This window comes from Panthera leo, chromosome C1 (assembly GCF_018350215.1).
Source record: "Panthera leo isolate Ple1 chromosome C1, P.leo_Ple1_pat1.1, whole genome shotgun sequence".
In the NCBI taxonomy this organism is placed as follows: Eukaryota; Metazoa; Chordata; class Mammalia; order Carnivora; family Felidae; genus Panthera; species Panthera leo.
The window spans coordinates 148,902,568-148,923,136 of NC_056686.1; the positions used below are offsets into that span (position 1 = coordinate 148,902,568).

The window sequence follows — 20,569 nt, forward strand, 5'->3', positions numbered from 1 at the left end:
AGACACAGAATCCGAAACAGGCTCCAGGCTCTGAGCTGTCAGCACAGAGCCCGACGCGGGGCTCGAACTCACGGACCGTGAGATCATGACCTGAGCCGAAGTCAGACGCTTAACCGACCAAGCCACCCAGGCGCCCCAATAAAAACATTTAAAAAAAATTAAAAAAATAAAAACACACAAAGACAACATTTTAAAAGGTAAAACAATATTAAGTTCTTTTATTTTCTCCCTGGCACACACACACAAGAAACTTTTTACTTTTACTATGCTATTAATGTCATATGCTCATTTTATATTTACATGTGCCTGAACTGAGTATGCTTCGCTTGAAAAGCTTGCTTTACCACTTTGTGATAGGATTCAGAAGTTTAATTCTGAGGGCAGTTTATGTTAATATTTGGTCTTAGTGATTATTGTGGCTAAAAACAATTCTACAAAGATAATGGGAGAAGTGCACTGTTGTCTGTAATTACTCTATCCTGACTCATGTTTCAGCCACATCTACCAGCTAATGCAAAGGCTCTGTTGAAAGTTCACTAATAAGTTTCCATCTTCCTTGGCATCAGTCATTTGCTCTTGTAATCCAATCAAAAGTGCTTCCCATTGGCCAAACCCCAGAGCAAGTCAGAAGGCAAGGGAGACTAGTTAATGCACATTTTCATAGATGGATACATGATAGATAGATAGATAGATAGATATACTCAAAGCTCTCTGAAATTATTCATTTGAAAGATTTTTAAATAATTTAGAAAAATCCCACTTCCCAGTTTTAAAAATGTGTACATATCAGAATTTTTTTTTTAACAGAGAAAGCATTGTTTTCAGAAGCAAACATATACAATGATGGAAGCTATTCTAAATGTCCATTTGCAAAGTGTTCTCTCCAAGGCATGAATTTTTCAAGGCAGTCACTTTCTCACTCACCAGTACAATGTCAACATTACCTTGGTTGCACAGATTTGGTGTCTTTATTTTTTGCAAGGCTCACTGCTGGGTTGCATATTCCAACAGCTTCTTGTCACCATAGGACATTTCAGAAAATGCTGTTTGTTTTTCTTTTTTTTTTTTTTAACGTTTATTTATTTTTGAGACAGAGACAGAGCATGAACGGGGGAGGGTCAGAGAGAGAGGGAGACAGAGAATCTGAAACAGGCTCCAGGCTCTGAGCTGTCAGCACAGAGCCCGACGCCGGGCTCAAACTCACGGACTGCGAGATGGTGACCTGAGCCGAAGTCAGACGCTTAACCGACTGAGCCACCCAGGCTCCCCTGTTTGTTTTTCTTTAAGTACAGTGGCAGAGGGTTCATCTCACCAAGTGACCCTGTTAACAGTTGTGGTTTGTTTCCACCAGGTAGGATTAGATTTTAGGAACAATTTGGGTGAATGGTGAGGGCAACAAGTGGATGGGTTGAAGTTCTTGCTAGGAACTCCTGGTGTGCGAATCGGGTATTCGAAGTGAGTTTAGTGAAGGTGAGTAGCAAAGTGAAGCAGCCATGATGCAACAGCAGGACCAAGGAGCCTTTACTTCCTTCCCCGAAGCCTGGGGTCTGGGGACAGAACAATAACCCATGCCCAGGGAGAAAATTGTTTCTAGGAATGGAGCATGGTCTGTATCTGTGATTTTGGTAGAGGGACTGTATGAGTTTGTTCAGAATGCCCTAACAAAGTACTGTGACTAGGTGTCTTAAACAACAGAAATTAATTTTCTTGCAATTCTAGAGGCTAAAAGTCCAAGGTCAAGGGGCTGGTAAGGTTGGTTTCTTCTGAAGCCACTCTTCTTGGCTTGTAAATGACTCTCTTCCCCTGGGGTCTTTGCATAGCCCTCCTTTTATGCATGTGTCCATGTTCAAATTTCCTCTTCTTATGATGACACCAGTCATATTGGATTAGGGCCTACCCAATGACCTCATTTTAACTTAATCACCTCTTTAAAAGCCCTGCCTCCAAATACAGTCAGTCACATGCTGATGTACTGGGGACATATAATTCAACATATGAATTATGGGATGGGGACACAATTCAATCCATGATAGGGACATGCCAATCCATGGCCCACAGGGAGGAAGCCTGGGCAATAAGCCTCATTGGATCTTCCCTCCAGCCCACCAGTTCTCTGCATGTACTTTGCACTGGCCAAATTCAGGTGGAAGCCAGAGGACAGGGAGCCTGCTTGATGCTATACCCAAAGGTCAGTGTCCTAGGACATGCAGAGTTAAAAAGAGTAAAAAACAGAATATCCAGCTCACAAAATCACAGTGCTGAGCTTAGAAAACAGAAATGCCATTGGCCTATAGGGTTATCGATAATTTAACATAGAAGGAAAGAAGTAATGGTCAGAGAAGCCAGGGTACTCAGCTTTGGGGATTGCACTGAGATGCTAGCTTCAGAGAACTGCTGTTACTAGGTAGCTTGGCTTTGTGGAAACAGTTTGAATGTCTTGCATAGCACTTGCCCTTGTGAGAATCAGAAAAAGACATCAGTTGTGGGCAAATTAGAGAAAAGTGGTTTCCGTGGACTGAGCAGTCCTTTCAATGCACAGCTTTTGGGATCCTCATTTGTCCTCCTCAGCCAAACACACCCTGCATGACTCTGTGCAGTGACCGTTGTCACAGGCTCAGTGTCATGGTCAACATGTCCTCAGTCCCCTTCTTCCAGACCCTTACCACGGACACCTGGAAAGATACATGTTGATTTGTGGCTGCTTCAAACTGGCAGCCGCTCTAGTTCCACGTGGAAAAAAATCATTAAACTATGGCAAAATTCACATCGATCACTGGCTGTTTTATGAAATCCATCAAGCCCTTTTTGCTGGCAGTTTCTGGCTGATCTGAACTGATCTTTTGGTGGTTCTCCCACCTAAAGGGAGTACTTAGTGTTCTTTTAGACAATTGTTCCTTGTGAGCACCTCTTGGTAACCCCATTTAAGAGTTTGGGATGACAAACACGAGGTCTGAGTATAAGCACTGGAGTTTTATCTATCCATCAGACAGGCTGCAGCTCACGGTAAGAACAACTCTGGGGGGAGCACATTCACATAGTCACTGCAGATTTGTATGGTCGTTCTGACAATTTTCTGGCAGGTGGCAGCATAGAGTTCTAAAAATGGTACACACAGAGTTCTAAGAGAGGGTACTTCCTCTGTCCCCAGTTGCTATAAACTTGCTGTCTGGGTAAGTGACCGGTTGGGTGCCCTGTGTGCGAGGGACTCTGTTAGGCATGGGAGTGGGTCTGGGGAAAGGGAAGGACCCAAGAAAGACTAAGACACGGTCCCAACTGCTCCATAGAGTGAAGAGGAGGACAGAAGGGTATCCTGTCAAGAGCTTCAGCTTCAGAATAATGTCCAGATGTACCGCCTTCTCTGTCCCACCCTCTCAAGTTCTGACAGTAAATGAGGAGTGGAAGGTCCAGAGGGAGAACTTCCACATCCCTCCCAGGTGGTGGCGATATTAGGCTATTGCCTGGGTTCTTTGGGCTCAAAGGGTTGAGCCTGTGACAGACCCCTGACAGCCATGGCCAGACTGGGAGTGGAGAACTACTGGAGCTGAAGGGTGAGAGCTGGTAGGACTGGGTGGATGTTGGTTGCGGGAGGCTGGGTGCGGGGCAGGCCAGGAGCAGCCTGGTTGGTCCCGCAGCAGCTGTGGGCATCTGTGGAAACCACCCGAACAAAACCCAGGCACCAGAGCACCCTAACAATAAACTGCAGCTTGCTTGGCAAAGCCCAAGCAAAGCCCTTCTTTTTAGGAGAAAGGAGGGGAACTCTTTTTCAGTGTTCTCAGTGGGAAGCCATTTATACTAGTCATGCACTTGCCCCAGCACTACCCCCTTCCCATGGAGACTGGGCCCCCTTGGCTGTGGTTACTCACCCCTACTGATCTTTGCCAACACTCACCCTCTTACCTCTGGGCTCTTACGACTGCTTCCCCGCCGCCCCCCCCCCCCCCCCCACTTAAATCTTAAGTAGAGGTATTCTTTGTGAGAAAGACAGTTATTTCACATAATCTTAGGGTCTGTGATTACCACTTTGAAAATACTTGGGCATTATCTTATAAAGCCAAAGCTAGGCATACCTCATGGTACAGCATTCCCCTTCCTGATATACCCTGCAGAAATACGTGTGCACATGTATGAAGTGACACGTACAAGCCTTTTTGATCATTCTTGTCCACACTAGCCAAAAATTGGAGAGAGCTCCCATGTTTATCAGAAATGGAATGGACACATTTCGATATGTTTATACAATTTTTACCACCATACAGTGGTACAAATAAACGCATTACCGCTATGCGAAAACACACGATTAAATCTTACAGATATAATATTGAGTGAAAGAAGCAAGACACAACAAAATATTTACATTTTTTAAATGATTACTTATTTATGAGAGAGAGACAGAGAACAAGCAGGGGAGGGGCAGAGATAGTGGAAACAGAGAATCTGAAGCAGGCTCCAGGCTGTCAGCACAGAACCCGATGTGGGGCTCGAACTCAAGAGGCATGAGATCATGAACTGAGCTGAAGCGGGATGCTCAGCCCACTGAGCCACATGGGCGCCCTGATGCAACAAAACATTTAGTGCACAATTCCATTTATATGAAGTTCAAATGTAGGCAAAACTTAACTGTGGGCTTTCGGGACACATATTTGGGTGGTAAAATCATAAAGAAAAGCAAGGAATGGAATCTTCTACTGTCCATGTAGTGTGATCCGCTGAGTGGAAGGAGGGGTTCATTGTGAAGAGGCATCATTGGGGATGTCTAGGCAGGCGGCCATGTTCTACTTCTCAAGGGCCGAAGTCATAGGGAGCCCATTCTGCAATGAAAATTCTAGCTGTATATTTGTGTTTTATGCACTTTTCTAAGCTTATCGCACAATTAAAAAAAAAAAGTGAAAAAGAAAGTAACTCTTTATTGCCTATTCTCAGGAAGATTAAGTACCGGGTTGAATCTTGAGGGATAAATAAGAATTATCCACATGGAGAAGACTCAGACAAGAAGGGGCAAAGGTGCAAAGTATAGAACTTTTCTGAGATTTTGAAGTTCAAGTGGAGGTGTGGTTGGAGGTGGAAACGAGGTCTTGGGGTGCCAGGTGTTTAGACGTGGTGGGCTGGTAGAGGGATTTGAAGCAAGGGAATGGAATTTCAAGTAGAGGAGGGCTAGTAACAGGGACAAATGCAACAAAGAGGTCATTCAGATAAAGACTGAGGGGTGTCTGACTTGGGAAAGGAGGTCCCTGGCCTCCGGGTGGGAATTGTGCAGTGGGGCCTGGCAGTGGACAACAGACTGGAGTGGGAGGAGGGTGGGAGGGGAGGTGGGGGAGTGGAGACAGATGTGTTTGGCAGCCCTGACCAATGCTGCAGGGAAGGCCAACAGATGAGGAGGTTTAGATCGGGGAACTCACTATTTCTCCATGGCCATAAAAGGATGTAGCTCTTTCGTTCCCCAAGTCTTGAAGGCATTTATTTCGGACTTCAGAATTCACTCATGGGAAATGAGATGGTCGAACTGGTGAGGAAGCATCGCCCTGCTCTGTGAGGTTGGACTACATTCACTTAGGAGGCGCTGGAAAAATCCCTGGGAGTCTCAGGAGACTGTTGCGCCTGAGTTTCTGCAGGATGTTGGATTTGTGGCCTCAGAGATGGCAACTCAGAGATGGAAACGTCTCTGTTCCCTTAATTTAATGCACACCGGAGTTGGTGGCTGAGAGCTTGCAAGAGACCAGTCTGTCTGCCAGGCCCTCGAGGGACAGCTTCAGGCAAATGGTGTCAGTCAACAGTTTCTCTTCTTTTCTCTGCTGCACTCAAACCATCTTATATGCGTTTTCCTTCTTGTCTCCCTTTCTAAGCCTCTCTTTCCTGCTTCTGTTCCTTCTCTTCTTTCAGACATCCTCTCCTTCTATCTCCTTTCTGGATTTTCCACTTCCACACCATTCCTGCACTTCAAGTCTCTGCTTCGAACCTTTTACCACATTCCGTCTGACAATGAGAGATAAGCAGACTACATGGGGCCAATTTATGGCATCACAGAAGGCCCCCTTCTTTTGGGGGAGCACCTGCCCCGTTATGGCAGAGAGACTCCTGCCCCTTGACATACAGTTCCTGTCTCCTCCTGGGCAGAGTTGGAGGATGACCAACTTCCTCACCACCCCCAGAGTCCCACACAAAGCCTGAGCAGGGTTGCAAGGCTGAGGCATTGGCACAGCCAAGATGGTGATATCGGAGCTGGGAGGCTGGTTATACACAGGGGAACTGACCAAATGAGTAAATATACCAAATAAATATATCGGGATCCAGGTTACTTGCTGTCAGAGAAGAGAATTACAAACATGGGAAGGGAAAATAAACCCGGAGGTGTTGGATTGGAACTGGAGGTATAAACGTGTGAACACGTTTTTCAAAATATATGGATAATGTAGAAAACACGGATGTGAATGTGGGCATGTGGACACCTCCCCCCACATATACATTCCCTAACCCCATTCACTGACAGGGCTTGGGAACAGTGACATATCAGTAACAGAGTGCCCCATGTCCTCAAATCTTACCTTCCAACGACCATTCTCAACTAAAAGGAACCAAGACTCTTTGGAGAAATGGCCGAAGCCAGAACTGGGACAGGGAAAGCACAAGAGGAGCTTGGGACATCTACTGGTACTGGGGAGCAAGGAAACGCTTAAAAAATAATGGGGACATGTTTTAAAAAAACACAGAAGCTGACATGCACAGGGTCCCACTGACCAAATTAGGGACAATTTGAGCATTAAAACAAATAATGATTGTAACAGATTAGAACCCAGCGGATACAATAGGAAACCCTGAGCCCATCCTCATGTAAATAAGTAAATGAACAAATTCAGTTTGAGGAAGTCCAGGATATTTACATGGTTGCAAAGCATCTCCCCACGAAATACTTATTAACGGCCAAGTGAGAAGGAATAACTTTACAGTGGAGATGCCAGGCAGAAACCACCTTAATTAAGTGATCAAAGGGAACATTGTTGGTAAAGAGAAAAATGGAAATCCTGCACCCCCCAAAGGGATTCGGTGGGGAGAACACAGCCTCACTTTGGTGATACTCCTGCCAAAGCTGCAGGACCACGTGGAAACTTCAACCAACCTGAGGACAATCTGCAGAATAACCGGCACATAATCTTCAATTGTGTCAAAGTTGTGGAAGTCAAATAAAGACCGAGGAGCTATTTCAGACGGAAGGAGACTAAAAACACAGCAAGTAAATGCAATGTATGATTTTGAACCGGACCTTTTTATTATGAAGAACAATGGTGCTCTCACTGGCATTCCTTTCCTTATTTTGGTGGTTGTATTGTCACGTAGGAGAATGTCCTCGTTTGTAGAGGATAACAGAGCACTGGCCTGGTAATTTGCTCTCAGACAAACCAGGCTAAAAAAACTCCTTTGTAGTGTACTTGCCACTTTTGTTTCAAAATTAAAAAATAAAATGGCACAACCCTGTTGGTGGAAAAAGAAAGATATGTTATAGGGTGAACACAAAAATCCCATTAGTTGAGGAAGAAAACATGAAAATTTTTGTGTTTATCAGGGGTCGTGCAGGGCTGTGCCTCAACATCCTTGGAGTCCCCTATGCTCTCTCCTCAGCTCTCAGGGGTCGTTTGACAGAAAAAGCGAGATGTATTGTTGTTGACAGTCGTTGGAGAGCTGAAGTATTAGGTAATGGCAAGTGTCATGATTCTCCTTCCCAAGTCACAGGCCTTGCCAGAGGACTTGAGCCCAGAGGCTTGAGCTGTAGCTGCTGCTTCACGGGAAGTGGAAGAGAACGGACCATGTGTTGGCTATCACTAGAAGTGCTCAGTTAGTGGTAGGACAACTTGTGGCTTACATCTCTTTTTCCATCTGAGGGGCTGAACTTGGATGGGAAAGGAGCATCTGGAATGTTTGTGCTGTTGCAAGACATTTTGTCCTTCAGGATCAGGGCAGAAGGAGGGATGAAGTATGTAAGAACATTTGAGAAGAGACTTAACTGAGAACATTTATTACAAGTTTACAGTCTTCCAGAGTCACTTTCATGGAGTGGGGCTTTGAAGTGCTGTCCTTGGCTTCCATTAAGGGGCCCTACCTGAAACAGCCTTGGGAAAGTGTCCTAGTATTGGCAGATACTTCCCAGTGTCTCCTGCAGAGGTCTCTATACAAAGGTAATAAATACTATCTTTTCCCAGAGGATTTGGTAGACTTTGCTACCTTTGACAAGAGTAGATGTACTTTCTCCCTTTTCACCTTGGCTGCTAGGAAACTCAAAATTATTGCGGTTCAACTATAGGGACAGTGGAGGCCTTTTGGCTTGCAGAGTTACATTCTGTGCTCTCCTTCTCTCTTCACTGTTAATCTCCCAAGCCCTGATTTTTAAATGTGTTTTATTGTATTTCCTATAAGCTGCTTTAAACTATTGTAAATTAAAGGTTTGTAAACCAAATAAAGGGACAGAAGGATCACTGGAAGAGTAAAAGTTGAAGGAAACAGAAAATTTCCTCTGTAAGACAGAACTAAACATTAGGAAGAAAATTACACAGCAAGAATGCAAGAAGTTCCTTTGGTATTTCTTAAGAAAATAAGAGGTAAGAGGGCCAGGAACAATATTCACGGTCTCCAGCATGTGTCAAAGCACAGTGTTTGACAAGCGGGTACAATGGGATGCCTGCCTAGACTTCTGAGAAGAAAGTAATAAATATAAGAGTTCTCAAGATATTGTGGTGGGGTAGGGGGTGGGTCAGAAAACCACGCAGGTGTTTGCAAATCCACAATCTGGCCCGTGCAGAACATCTGACAGAGGGCGAACAAAGTCAAAGTGATGCTATTTAAAAAGTATCCTACACCCTGCTTGATTAAAACAAACCAAACCAACACTTTCTTTTCCTACATTCCAGTATTTTCAGAGCAGGAGTGACAAAGAACATCAACTCTTTGGACATCTGCTCCAAGTCTCATTCTGGCACTAGCAGACCTATTGAAGACTTCATTTGTCTGCCTGACAATTTCATCTCTCAGAAGGCGCAGGGGCCGATGACGGAAACGGCTGCTTTGGCGTGAATTCCGATCAGTAAAAACGGAAACGGTTGGTAATGTGGAAATGACAAGAGTATCAGGAGAGAGTGTTTATGTCGTCTTGGCCCCTCCCGGAACTCCCAAAGCTCTTGATTTAGGTCATGCTTTTGTTACTTCTCCTTGCTAGATTGTCATTCATATGCTTGTGTCTCCTTGCAAGACTGTCCCTGGAGGACCGGGACCACATCATGTCATCTTTGTGCTTTCTGATGTCTGCTGCAGTATCTTTTTTTTTTTTAATATATGAAATTTATTGTCAAATTGGTTTCCATGCAACACCACCCTCCAAGAACTCCCTTGTGCTGTCCCTTTATAATCACATCTTCCTCTCCCTCTTTAATTCCTGGCAATCACTCTCATGTCTGTCAATACACTTTTGTCTTTTCAAGAGTGGAAATGACTGACTTACTCTGCAGCATCTCAGTTGGCAGGACTAAGAGTGATAGGTAGAAATTACAAAGATGCAATTTGACTTCGTTATAAGCTAGTTTGGGATCTGTTCCAAAAACATACGTGATGCCAGGTAAGGTGGGAAGTGCCCTGTCACTGGAGGTATTCAAGCAGAGAAATTGGATTTAGGGACACTAGATGGTGGAAGATATCTGCAGCCTCATTTATGATCCGAATCTTGTGTAAAAGAGCATTGGAATAACCTAGATCAAATCTCAGCCTCTCAGAATCACATTTAAAATGAAATGAATAATAGCATTAAAGTTATTTAATCCAAAGCCACCTGTTTTCAATTCTGAGCAGCCCAGAGACCTGCCAGTGCTTTCTCGTGCCTCCAAGTCATGAGGTCTGGCAAGGCTTTTGGCTTTCTCCCCTGCCCCCAGCTTCCTTGAGCCTTAAAGTCACATTTGTTACTCCCCGGGTCTGAGCAACAATGCTCTTGGTGAGGAGAGGGCTCTGCCAGCAGCAGGCAACAGTGGTTATCTGTGTGTCTGTTCTTAAAATTACTCTCCGATTCAGAGCCCGGTTACTCCCAGCGGCCTGTGCCTGGAGCTTCAGAATACCCTACCCACCCCCCGCCCCACAGTTGCCCTCTAAGGCGCTACACTGTGTCTGTGCATGCAGGTCTCCCAAAGGAGAGCTCACAGCTGAAGGTGAAGAACAACATAACCCTCCCTCTAGTGGCTCAAACTAAAACACTCTGGCCCTACAAAGGTCCAGAGCGAGACGCTCTGGAGCCACCTCGCAGGGCTGAAATTCCACTGCTTCTCAGAGTTTATCCTGAACAAAGGGATAGGCACAGAGCAGAGCCTCTCAGCTATGCCAAGAGCTGCCTGCTGGGACCCGTGGGCACCCATCTCCCAGACCCACTCCCCACTGCCATCTGGCACGGGCCCCGGGTGGGAGCCGTGTTCCGTGATGGAGGGGTGGTTGTCTCATCACGTTGCTATCTGAGGGAAGAAACTGCCCAGCTTTTCTTAACCCCTGAGCTCCGAGTTTCCTCCCTCCTCACCTATGTGATATCTTCTGAAGCTTTGTGTGTAGGGAAGGGACCTTTACTCAAGGTAGCTAGAGCTTTTCCTTTTTGGCTACTCGAGTGGAGTGAAGACATGAGTCAGATCTGAACTTTGTTTGAGTCCCACTCAGGCTGGGAAGCACTCACTGCATTTCTACTGGTGAATTTTTAATCAGTGTTTGTGAAATGCAAGAGGTGGAATTCAGGCTCCTGTGAATTTACCTAGTGTCACTGGCCAACTTCACCCCAGCCAGTATAGAGAGGGATATATATGCATCCCAGGGAGCAACTGTCAGCTCGTCTGCCCTCCCTTCCAACCCAAAAGTTCCATCTCAGAGGATGGGCCCAGCCCACCTCAGACAAAGGTGAAATCCTGGCTCCCGAAGATGATCAGAGCAGCCACGACCTTTTAGCTGGGCACCACAGTTCCCCTATATATGAGGGATGGCTCTTTTGAAAGCACCATCACTCCGGTGATAGAAAGGGTGCTCTTGAAAAAGTGTTTACCAGTTTCCTTAAACAAAAAAAATTGTTTTTAATGCTTATTTATTTTTGAGAGAGAGAGCGAGTGCGAGAGCACGCACGAGTGGGGGAGGGGCAGAGAGAGAGAGGGAGACACAGAATCTGAAGCAGAGCTCTGAGCCATCAGCACAGAGCCCAACACGGGGCTCCAACCCACAAACTGTGAGATCATGACCTGAGCTAAAGTTGGATGCTTAACCCACTGAGCTACCCAGGCACCCTCAGTTTCCTTTTAAAGGCAGCCACTGGATGTCTCAGGACTCCAGTGACATAAAGCCTTCCTAAAAGAACAAACAAAAATAAAGTTAACAAAACCTAAGATGCTTAGCAGCCCAAATAGCAGATCTTTCCTGCCTTTGGTCACTGGTCACATGATAAAGCACTGCGACAGTGTGAGGCCACACTTCCTCCTGCCCTGACATCCTTCTCGCTCAAGCACTCATTATCATCAAAGGGCCATATTTCCTTTCCTGAAAGAGCCATTCTGTACCAGGGTTTCTCGGCCCTGGCAAGTTATGTGGTCTAAACTCCACTTATGTACTTCACACCCCACATGGCCCCACGGCAGGGAGGTGTACAGAGATGGGGGGTGTGGGTTCTTATTGCCTACTTCTCTCATCACCGAGCCATTGGGTAGCAGAAAAAGAATACTGTAGGACTACACTAGAACATTTAATCTGCCTTGGGTAAAGGACTCAATTTCCTGTTCCGAGTATTTCCCATAAAGCACCTTACTTAGTGTGGCAAAGAGAAGAGTTCTTCCTCCCCCATGAATGCTGAACAAGAGCTTCTTAGCCAAATGAGGTCACTGAAGGAGGCCCATGGTCATCAAGGCACGGATAAGATCACCCTGAAATCCTTACCCATGTGCTTGCTTAACACGACAGGGCAGTTTTTATTCTGTTCTGGGCAATGACAAATAGCACCACAGTCAAAGGGTAGCGGTAGGAAAGAGGGAGATGGGTCTGGCTTTCTGGTCTTTTAGAACAGACCAAAGGTGGACTTTGGCTGAGAAGGACTGTGGTCAGCTGATGGCTCATGTCTCCAGCTCCTATCAAAAAAGAAGGAGGTGGCAAGGTTTTCCCACTTCTTTCCAAGGACATGTATTTTGAGTACATACCGAATCTGAAGTAATTTTCAACTCACTTTCAGACCAACTTACTGCGCTGAAGAAAGAGATCAGAAGTGAAATGCATGAAATTCTAATCGACAATGAACCAATTAAAAAAAAAAAATTGACAGGAAAAATAAAATTTCAGATGTTTTTTATTCAAAGGTTTTCAAAAGAAATAAAACAGAAAAAGCTAACAATCTGATCAAATGTACAGTTCAAAAATGTCTTTTGGCGTTTAACAACAAGTCCTAGGAAAGAAAACTACAGAGTTATCTTGAACCGGACAAATAAGTTACCACTGGCAAGTTTGTGGCACTAGTAAAACAAAAATAAAAAATTAACTCTCTTGATCATATAGATATCTCTATGAAAATCTTTTTTTTTTCAATCTGTACAAAAGGTCTTTCTTCATAAATTAATTTTTTTTATAATTTAATGGCTGTCTACTATGTGATGTTTAACTGATTTTTTTTTTTATTTTTATTTTTTTATGTACAGAGGTTATGTTTCCCAAATCTTACCCAGACGAGTATGGCACTTAGTTCAGACATATCTAGCAGCAGATTTCCCCTCCCCTCTAACCGAGCTATCAAATTTCTGTCTTAACTAATGCAAAAATATCAAGTAGTGAGAGACCCAGGTTTATAAATGTATTAGGTACAAGGAGGGCGCTGCGTTCAGTCTGGACTTTCACAAAGCAGTAATATTCCAGGGAGCATAGAACCAATTAATACCACAACTTTAAAAAAGGAAACAAAAACAAAAACAAAACACATTTCTCTTAGGACTATGTAATTTTCACTAGAATCTACACTTCTCAGAGCAGCAAGGACTTTTGAAACTATGAAATGTCACTGACATCTATAATCAAATACAAGCATAAAATTTAAGAACTAAAAAATACTCGAAAGAAATAACTGCTCAGCCCTAGCTCCTGAGCTAGGAGGATTTGGTCTGTGGAAACAGGGAGGGCCAGCAACCTGTCCCAGCACAAAAGAAAATAGACTCTGAGGTAGATAACTGATCACACACCGTTGACCAGACAAGTACACAGTTTTGGAAGACAACTTAATTTACCGTTGCTTTTCAAACGTATGCAATCGTCTCACTAAAAGAGCTTGAAGAACAGTGAATCACCTTAGATGTACTAAAGTAGAAATAACCGTGTATTTACGAATCAGGAATTTCATAGTTTCAAAATTGGTTTCTCTTTACACTGAATACTTGTAGTGATGATGTAAAGTGTGGCACTGCTTGGATCCAAATCTTCCTTCATGCTTTTTTTTTTTTTTGTTTGGGTGTGTCCATACATCAGTTAAAATTATAAAACCTAAATGCAAAGGTACAAAAAAGGCACATTCTCCTAACCGCAAACTGGTCCGGCAAAAATAAAGAGCACAGAAGATATGACGCTGAGACAAGGTGGAGCAACTGGTTACTGGCTCTTCGGTCTTTGGTGAAGTTACCTTTAAAAGTGCCAAGTAATTTTTATTTCTCAAATTTATGTACTAGAGAGAGCGAGTAGCCAATCGTTTTGCTTCTATTCATATCTCAGCTTAGGTTTGAAGATAAAATCCTTACTTTTAGCTTTTGCCATTTAGTTGCAATAGCAACGTTTTTCGCTTTGCCAGATCTCAGGCAGAATTCTCATTCTAAAGCACTATCATTAGTATAAAGGAAGGACAAAACATTCGGTGACTCCCCGCCCCCGCCCCCCACCCCCAGCCCCAACGCTACCTACACTAAATCTAGAACATCGAGTTAGTTTTTTTTTTTTTCCTGAAAAAAGGCAAAAAAGACTTTACATTGCATCATACAGCAGATATCCTAAATCAGTCAAACTATCAGAGGAAACTGTTGGCATACAGCCTTACAAACAATTTACCCTATTAAAAGTTCCCCAGTCAGAAAATGTGTTTCACACAAAACATTTTTTCCCTTCTTGCATTTCACTACCTTACACATCATGTGAAAAATCATTAAAAACACCTACTACATATTTAAAAAAGCCAAAATTTCAGCAACTTTTATTGACTACCTTTTAAAAGCCCTATGCTGCTGTTTTACAAGGCATAATAGACCAGCTCATTTGGTCAAAGCGTTCTACATCATTAGTTTGAACTAACTTTTACTGAAACAGCTACAGCATCAAAGGAGTTAAGGCAAATTGGAATTCATAGAAAAGGAGAAGACACTTCACACTACGTTGAGAGTAAAACGGAAAAGCTAAGAAGAGAGACGCGGAGGGCAACACTGAATACAGGGACACTCACACGGCAAGCACAGAACGCCATGGGGGAGGTCGGACTACTTAAACTTCAGAGCCCATTTCATACAGCTGAAGAAAACGCAAATTCAACACAAAAATGGACAAAACCACAAAAATCTGGTCATGCACTTGGATAAGTCTTCATGGTCTTTGTGCATACCCAGAAAATTGAAGTTTTCTTTATCTTTTCTTTTTTTCTTACTTTTTTTTTCTTTTTTCCTTTTTTTTTTCTTTTTTGCATCATAACATTTGATAAAAATCTTTCGTTTTGTTTTTTTTTTTTTTGTTTTTTTTGTTTTTTTTGTTTTTTTTTTACTAAAATAAACCTGTTCGGGGGAACAGCTACTAGATGAATTTAAGGGTTTTATGCACCTTATAGAACTTATAGCAAAAATAGTTTTAGTTGATTTCATTATAAATAACGTTTTCAAGAACCTGTGCAAAACTGTCAATAATTTCCTAAAGCACAATTGATCAGAAAAATCCATGATTGTTCAGCCTTCACACCCTTCTTCATGTAAGAACACCCTTCTGTACATCTGGAAGAGAAAAATAAAAGATAAGTGCTTTTGTACATTTGGTATAATACGGCACCTCCTTCTTGTTTTAACGGTGTAGGTGTTTGAGGAGGGCAAGGTGGTGGACGCCTCTGGTGGTAGGCCAATAAATGCTGGAACCGAGGGTCGTTCCGATGCCTTGACTCCACCTGTCAAACCTGGGACCTGCACCAGTTCTGGTGCACTTGCACCAGAACAAACAGAGACCCAAGTGTCTTAAGTTCCACACAGCTATTTTATTATGATCTACATGACCAAGTAAAAAGTTTTGAGACTTGTGGTCCAGGTGAGAGCTGGGAATGCAATCCTCCCATCTAAAGATACTAACATTAAATTCACAGTCAAGATATTGCTAATCTTATAATGCCAGATGAAGCAAAATCTCGTATTTCCTTCAGTTTGTGAGGAGTAAAGCAATATAAATTTGGGTCCGTGTACCATAGGTCAAATTTGATACCTGGTGTTCTGACAGGTTACAGACTTTTAGGGTGGGGACGGGTAAGGAGGGTGAGAGAGTAACTATACACTTGACTTCAATACAAGGCACTATTCTTTTTGGACAGAACCTGGAAGTTGCACAAAATCACTGATTTAACATTTCAGTAACACTGGATTCCTTGGCCATGATTAAGGCAGTGTGACCAAATCTGAGCTATGCTAAGTATCACTATGATAAAAGAATCATAGACTTTTTCCTTGACGTGAGCCCTACAGTTACAAAGATGTTGCCTTCATACCTCACAGTTACTTATTAGGTTGAAAGGTGTATGGTGAATGGTCATTAGACGTCTCGACGGCCACCTGCTGCTGACCAGTTGCTTCCTACGAGAAAGCAGAGCAGGTGACACATGAGCAATGGCATCCAAGCTCTGCTACTCACGTCTGAGCTCCACATCTTAAAAAGCAAGCACTCATTAAAAGTGGTTTTCTTCATATTACGTAGGGTTTTCAAGGTTAATTATTTTCCTAAGGAGTTAACATGTCTGACAGACCCAAAGAACCTCCCACCCCAACGTTTATGAGTTGTCTTTTCATATCAAGCTACAACTTACCAAACAAATATCCCTTGAGGCCAGATATGACTTGGAATTCAGTATTTTCAGATTTTAGAATCTGAAAAACGGTAGGCACATGCTGTATATCACAGAACATATCCAGTGGGGTCTAGGGCTGCACCTCATAACCAAACACATGAACAGGTCTACACTGAAGGATATAAATATGCCCAGTAAGTGCGCTAGGATTCTTGCTTTCCATAAATTCGGGTTCAGTCTTGCCACAGGTCAGGTTTTTGCTGAAGCGGTTACAAAGAGAATGTTTACTTTCAGATTTTATTGTGTTTCAGAATTGCAGATAAGGGACTGTGGGTTCTGTAACTGTGGCTGTCAATATGTACACAAATTTAAATCAATCAGAGGAGAACAAAACAAAGCAAGAATGCCCCAAATGATCCAAACACAGGCCTAGGGGTGTTTCTGCAACTGGAACTTGTAGGATCTGCCTAGTGGGTAGGACTGATTGGGGTGACGAATTTCCTTGGAATTTTAAGGGTACTGTGCAGAAAAATGCTATGTTTTGTTCAATCGTAATTCAAGTGTCAGTCTTCTTCCATGATCATTATCATATCGGTATCTTCTAGAATAAAAACTAAGAGTTATTTAGCTATACTAACAGCCTCTATTAAAAAAAAGGTATGGTTTGTTCCTCATCCCTATTATGATTCTAAAACATCTGAAATATCTTACTTGCAATTGACTACTTCTTGTAGTTATTATTATTGACAATCTTTGGTACTAGGATTGCAATCTTTAGCTTTATCTTTTTTTTTTTTTTTTTTAACGTTTTAAATTTATTTTTGAGAATCAGAAAGAGGCAGTGCACAAGCAGAGGAGGGGCAGACAGAGAAGGAGACACAGAATACAAAGCAGGCTCCAGACTCTGAGCTGTCAGCACAGAGCCCGATGTGGGGCTCGAACTCACGAACTGTAAGATCATGACCCGAGCCGAAGTCAGATGCTTAACCAACTGAGCCACCCAGGCACCCCTTCAGCTTTATCTTAATTTGCCTGTAAGTATCACTTTACAGGACACAAGATAGATTCCTGAAGGGTATGAAATGTGCTACAACCTTGGGAAAATATTTCTGGGAGTTTTGGGGTGTGTGTGGCCTGGATGTTGCTACACTAATCGGTATGCATAGAATTATCTTTCACAGTTGAAAATAATCCTAGCTATACACGCCCTCTAAACTCAATTCTTTATGCAAATATTTGACTTCTGATGGATCTTTGAGTCCTATCTAATTTACCCATTTCTTTTTTTTTTTTAAATTGTTTTGAATGTTTATTTTTGAGATAGACAGAGAGTCAGTGGGCAGAGAGAAAGGGAGACACAGAATCTGAAGCAGACTCCAGGCTGAGCTGTCAGCACAGAGCCCGACGCGGGGCTTGAACCCACAAACCACGAGATCGTGACCTGAGCCGAAGTTGGACGCTCAACTGATTGAACCCCCCATGCGCCCCTAATTTACCCATTTCTAAAGCTACTCATTGCCAGAATGGCCACTGGAGGGTCTGTACCAACCTCAACGGGAACCGCCGTTGTCTGCACATGTGTATACTGTGGCAAATAAGCTCCTTGCATAGCTGACGTCGCAGGCATGTACTGAAAAGGAGAATACGGTCAGGATGGGAAATGAGAAGCCATGCAAAATTCTGAGTGCTTGGGAAATTTTGAGATGGGATGTCAAGTATTTGAAACTCTCAAAGAAGAAATTTAAACAAGCCACCGCAAAGTTTAATTACTAAGTATGTCGTATGGAAGACAAAGTGAATGTTTTCTACTTTCTGAATTTGTCAAACTAAAATTCCCACCTGTCTTTGGATTTCCTAACAAAGAAATACATACATGAAGATCCCTAGTGCTTCTCATTCTCAGTAATTCAATATCACTAATGTGCAATTTTAGAAGATCTCATCTCAAACGACCTCATTACTTTCCAGCAGCCCCCTGAACTAGTATCTATAGAGTTATTTCCATAGGTGGAGACCTAAGGAGTAAATGATGTGTTGAGTTTTTATCAGGTCACCACAGAACAGGAAATGGACCCTTGGTTTCCTGATGCTGACAATCATCCTTTTCCAAAGGCCGCAAAGCTTTCTTGTTGATCTCAATGTGTATGAACCTGGCTGAGCCTTCACAAGAAGCTGCTGCTGGTTTTGAATGTAAGCAAGGAAAACATACCTCCCTTTGTTCTTTTCTGCCACCATCGATATGGTCTGAATTAAAAGCCTTTGTCCATCTTACCGTCTAAATGCTATGTTGATATGTATCAACCCCGAAAGTTCATCTGGTACCAGCTCAACCTCAGTACCCAACTAAGTCCCCTGGGCTTCGGAGAAGTAAGTCAATACTAAGACTCTAATACAGTGCCTCCAAATTTCATAAAGAAGTGAGGAACAATCTCCTGCCTTTATCACCAAGTACCACCTTCATCTTTTGCTTCATGAGACCAGGTCTGCAGTATGAATGAATGACACCAGTGATTAGGGCTATATGTGGTCAAGTGTGGTTGCCAGATTCTGGTAAAGGAGAGCTACCCAAAGGACAGACATTTAGTTCATCAATTAATCATGTGGAAGGCAATGTTGGGGGGCGGTGAGAAGGGCTCGGACATAACCTTTGATGTCACAGAGCCTGTAATTGATAGATAAGACACAGGCTGCATTAATTTACCCCCCTCCCTTTGCTGAGACATAGGATATTAATTTGCCACCTACTGTTCCGGTGCTGCCTAGTGACAGATGACTCATCTGCTGGGCCAGAGGGCTGATCATAGATGCAGGCTGTAGTGACATGGTGTGCTCCATTGAGGGAGTTAACACGGCCCCCTGGGGAGTCGGGAGACAAGAACAGTGTAAGATAAACTCAAGGAAGGAATGACGATTCTGTCATTCCTTTTGCAAAGGAAATGCCCTAGTCTGTTGAGATGTGAAGCAAAAATAACCTCTCACACTTGCAAACGGTTTCCTTAACAATTGCCTAAAAATCTTCTAGCTAATGCTTCCTAAAACTTTCTTAAGAGCATTCATTTCACTGAAATCACTGCATTGAACATCTTCCCCTTTCCTTTTGCTCAGCTGTAAAGCAGGCCAGTCCAGCAGGAGGAGCTGTAGTAGGAAATGCAAACTATTTTTGGCTGGATAAGGCTACAAAAATGCTTCCTTAATTTTTTAAAAACTAAATGACAGCTGATGTTCTATGCAGCCACAAAACAGCACACATATCATATGGTGTCTTTGTGTGAAAATGTTCTGGACAGTCACTTGACTCAACATCAGGCTGTTAGGATCAAGGTCACATTCTTCATTCACTCTGTTTCTCAGAACTTTCAGCTACAATTTGGCACCAAGGGAGGGAAGCAGATCCAGATATGATTAATACTCCAATTTCAGGTTCTTTGCTTTCATTTGAAAAAATTCTGGGCATTAAACATAAAATTAAATACGATTAAATGGGGTGGGGTGGTGGAGAACAAAAAAAGTATCGCCCATAACCCAGCCTCTCCCTAATACACAATAAACAATTTCATATCCTAGGTTTTTGCTTTGAATGTAACATTCTATTATAAATATTTACCTAACTTAGTGCATAGCCATCATTATCATCATTTTTAAATTTTTTTTTTTTATGTTTATTTATTCTTGAGACAGAGAGAGACAGAGCATGAGCAGAGGAGAGTAGAGAGAGAGAGAGGGAGACACAGAACCCGAAGTAGGCTCCAGGCTCTGAGCTGTCAGCACAGAGCCTGACACGGGGCCTGAACTCACAAGCTGTGAGATCATGCCCTGAGCCGAAGTCGGACACCCAACCGACTGAGCCACCCAGGTGCCCCATCATCATTTTTAATGATTGCATAATGATACACTGATTGTCTAAACCGAAATGCAGTTAAATCCATTTCTGCATTTTCTCTAATTTATCCTATGTGATATTCTTATGGATTACATCATTCCTCTCATTTCTGCAATCACCCAATTACCTGAGAATGCAGTTATTCTGACACATCCTACCAACATTAATGTCACGTTTTTGGTATCATTGCAACTGATCTACCCCTTCAATAAATACGCTGTTATTTATTGATAATTAGAGCACAAATAAGGCAGAGACTGGTATGTGGGCACTTTAATTCTGGTTGCAGGCAGTCTAAACTGGGTAGGGAAAGGCAGATAGGAACCTTCTGCACACACTACCACTGTCTCCTCTAAGATGTTAAACTAAGATATGTGTAGGCTTTGTCTCCAAAAGTTGCCCAAAAAAGATATAGATGTGTGTCAGAAACTGTTTGTTGTTAATGCATGTCATAGAAAATTTCTTTTTAAATTTTTGGTGTGCATCACTAAAAAGTATGTGGGAACATGGAAATGATTCAGAAGCCCAGAATATGCTGAAGGAATTTCCTGCCCCCTTTTCTCATTCATTGGTAGGAGCTACCGTCCAGGACTGTGCACACAGAGACAAATATGTGTGCGTGTTTATATAGACACACACACGTGTCATCGGAGAGC

At 42.9% G+C, this 20,569-nt stretch overlaps 1 protein-coding gene across 14 annotated transcripts in view; it reads right to left on the reverse strand.

The window, feature by feature from the left end:
- Nucleotides 1-14,693: 14,693 nt before the first annotated feature.
- The window catches only part of RBMS1 (RNA binding motif single stranded interacting protein 1), a 214,967-nt gene continuing 209,091 nt past the window's right edge, over nt 14,694-20,569 (reverse strand). For 5 of the 14 annotated variants that reach the window (XM_042948946.1, XM_042948947.1, XM_042948940.1 and 2 more), the window contains 4 exons: nt 18,779-18,889; nt 17,583-17,663; nt 15,737-15,821; nt 14,698-14,981 (listed from right to left, as the gene is read on the reverse strand). In XM_042948946.1, the coding sequence (XP_042804880.1) occupies nt 15,744-15,821; nt 17,583-17,663; nt 18,779-18,889 (270 nt within the window). In that variant the 3' untranslated portion in view covers nt 14,698-14,981; nt 15,737-15,743. Of the gene's footprint in view, nt 14,982-15,736; nt 15,822-17,582; nt 17,664-18,778; nt 18,890-20,569 lie in introns of all 14 variants that reach the window. The other 9 variants (XM_042948936.1, XM_042948939.1, XM_042948937.1 and 6 more) reach the window with 5 other exon arrangements.